At 61.9% G+C, this 2,266-nt stretch overlaps 1 protein-coding gene across 1 annotated transcript in view; it reads right to left on the bottom strand.

The window, feature by feature from the left end:
* Positions 1-1,116, bottom strand: part of HMGCS2 (3-hydroxy-3-methylglutaryl-CoA synthase 2) — a 5,202-nt gene extending 4,086 nt beyond the window's left edge. The window contains exon 1 of the mRNA XM_085300295.1: positions 1,112-1,116. Coding sequence (XP_085156421.1) covers positions 1,112-1,116 — 5 coding nt within the window. The remainder of the gene's footprint in view (positions 1-1,111) is intronic.
* Between the last annotated feature and the right edge of the window lie 1,150 nt (positions 1,117-2,266).

Raw genomic sequence — 2,266 nt, forward strand, 5'->3', positions numbered from 1 at the left:
ACGTGCGTGCATCAGCCCCGCGCCGCCCTTGTTTGATCTGCCTCCAGGCTGCTGCCAGCAGGATGCAGGGCTCAGGGATGTGGGAACAGCCGGGCGCCCGGCCAGCGCTATCACGCAGCAGCAGGGTGCCCGGCGGTGACGCGGGGCCTCATCAGCCCCCGCCGCGGGCCGGAGGCGGAGGCAGGTCCCCGGCAGCAGCCCCTCGCCCTCCCCGCACGCTGGCCGGCAGCAAGCAGCAGGCGGCTGAAGCTTGCATTCCCTGCTGCTCCAACCGCGCTGCTCCTAAGCGCCGCTTTGCCAGGTCCCTTCTCCACCCTTGCGCAAGCTACTGAGCGGGACCCTGCCCGTCCCACGGGTTTTCCGCGCCTCCCTGCCCTCCTCCCCGCAGCGCTGGGGGCGCCGGTCTCCAGGGCCTGTCTGCCCGCGCGGCACGGCACGGCCTCGCTCACACCAGGGCCGAGGAGGCACAGTGCCAGCACAGACGTCGTGCTGGTACCAGGGGGAGACGAGTGCTGCAGGCACCGCTCTGCACGAAAAACAACCGGGGATCCTCGCTGCCACCCGCGAAGCTGCTTCACCGCGGAGCTGCAGCCCGGACACAACGCCAGGGCCGAGCCCCCCGCCGCCACGAGGACGGACAGCACAAGCAGGCAGAGAGAAAGGCTTGGAGCCGACCCGAAGCTGCTGCTTGTCTCTATCGAGCTAGACCCGACGCCTCTGCCCTCCCRGGATCTCACGCGGCTCCTTTTTGGCAGCGCTTTTCAAAAAACGCCTGCGGAGCGCTGCTACGCCCACAGGTAACAGCTGCACCCTGGCGCGCGCAGGCACGTCTGGCTTTCGTCCTGGGAAAGGAGGAGGACGAGGCTGCGGGACAGCTCCTGCTGCGCCCCACGGCCGCTCCGAACCCGGAGAGCTCGCTGGGTGCCCTCGGGGGAGAAAAAGAGGGTAAAGTCCCGCTTCCAAGGGAGGCACCTGCGTGCTATCGTTTCTGAAAGAAACAACTTACACAAGAGTGGAGCCACTCTAYGGCCACAGCGACCCCCCAGAGGACAAGCCTCCACCCGTTTTATCGGAAAGCACGAGAAGGTTCCCTGAAGGAGCCTGAGGCTACCCCATTACTCCTTAATTAAATAAGGAATGCCTCAGCTCCCTGCCCGGCTGGCTCAGCTAGGCCTGCTGGGACGCAATATAATGAGGTTTTGCAGACTAGCGATCACCTCCGAGAGGGGAACACGCACATGTACCATTCCCGATGAGCAGTTTCGGGTTTCAGCCTGAGCACTAGCAWACTCCGCGCAGCTGTGCCAGCTCCGAACAGCAGCGCTCCCTAAACTTTGGCACAGATGCACAGCCCATGGCAGAACGCACACAAAAGCCTCCTGCAGGTATTTACTTGCCGAGCTGGCTCTACTAGAAGATAAAGGAGTTGTTGTTTGAATATTAAACCCCGAAAACGCCTCCCAGCAGCTTTTATGCCCGGTGGGTGTTGCAACTCAGCTACCAGCTTCAGCAGAGCCCACAGGAGTGCAAAASCTGCCAGGTGACCATTTGCTGGGCCCAAGGAGACGGCTCCCTGCTTAAAACCCAGGAACGACGCCTTTGCCAGCTTGTTCCCCGACTTTTCCAGTCTGAATGCCCAACGAGGATGGGTGGCACCTCCCTGTTTTATGTCTTCAGGCATTAAGTTGACTCTCAAGCCACACACGGGGAGGCCTCGCAGCCCCACGGATGAGGTCGCCCCTTCCTGGCTGCAGCAAGGGCYAAGGGCCCAGTGAAGCAAGCAGGGGCTGAAAGGGAGAGCGCAGCGACGTCTCCGCCAGCTACTGCCTGCCCTACCCTTGCCCACGGCCTTTCTAAAAGCCGCACACGAGCCCCAGCTCTGTGCCAGCTCCCAGGCAAGCAAGAGCTCTCGGTCAAAGCACCTCAAACAGGCCACGTCCCAGCTCCCCGTCCCTTCCAGCATGCGCGGATGCTGGTTTCTGACCCTCCTTGTAGCTCTCCAAGAAACCGAGGCTCCTTCCCTCACGCTTGAGTTAGGACACTTCTAGCTCACAGGCACAACTCCCCTGGGCTTAGCAAAAAACTGCTGTTGASCCACGGCAAAGAGCTCTCTTGATCCCCCTCTCCTGACCTGGGCTGCAGCAGTACTAACCAGTCCTCCCTCGGCAGGGGTCTGAACAGCTACCAAACCCCAGTGAGCTCCTTATAATCCCGCGGATGCACCCCAAGAGCCAGGGGGACAAATAAAAACAGCAGCACAAAGACA

This window comes from Rhea americana, unplaced genomic scaffold, assembly GCF_003343005.1.
Source record: "Rhea americana isolate MKP2758 unplaced genomic scaffold, rheAme1 scaffold_162, whole genome shotgun sequence".
In the NCBI taxonomy this organism is placed as follows: Eukaryota; Metazoa; Chordata; class Aves; order Rheiformes; family Rheidae; genus Rhea; species Rhea americana.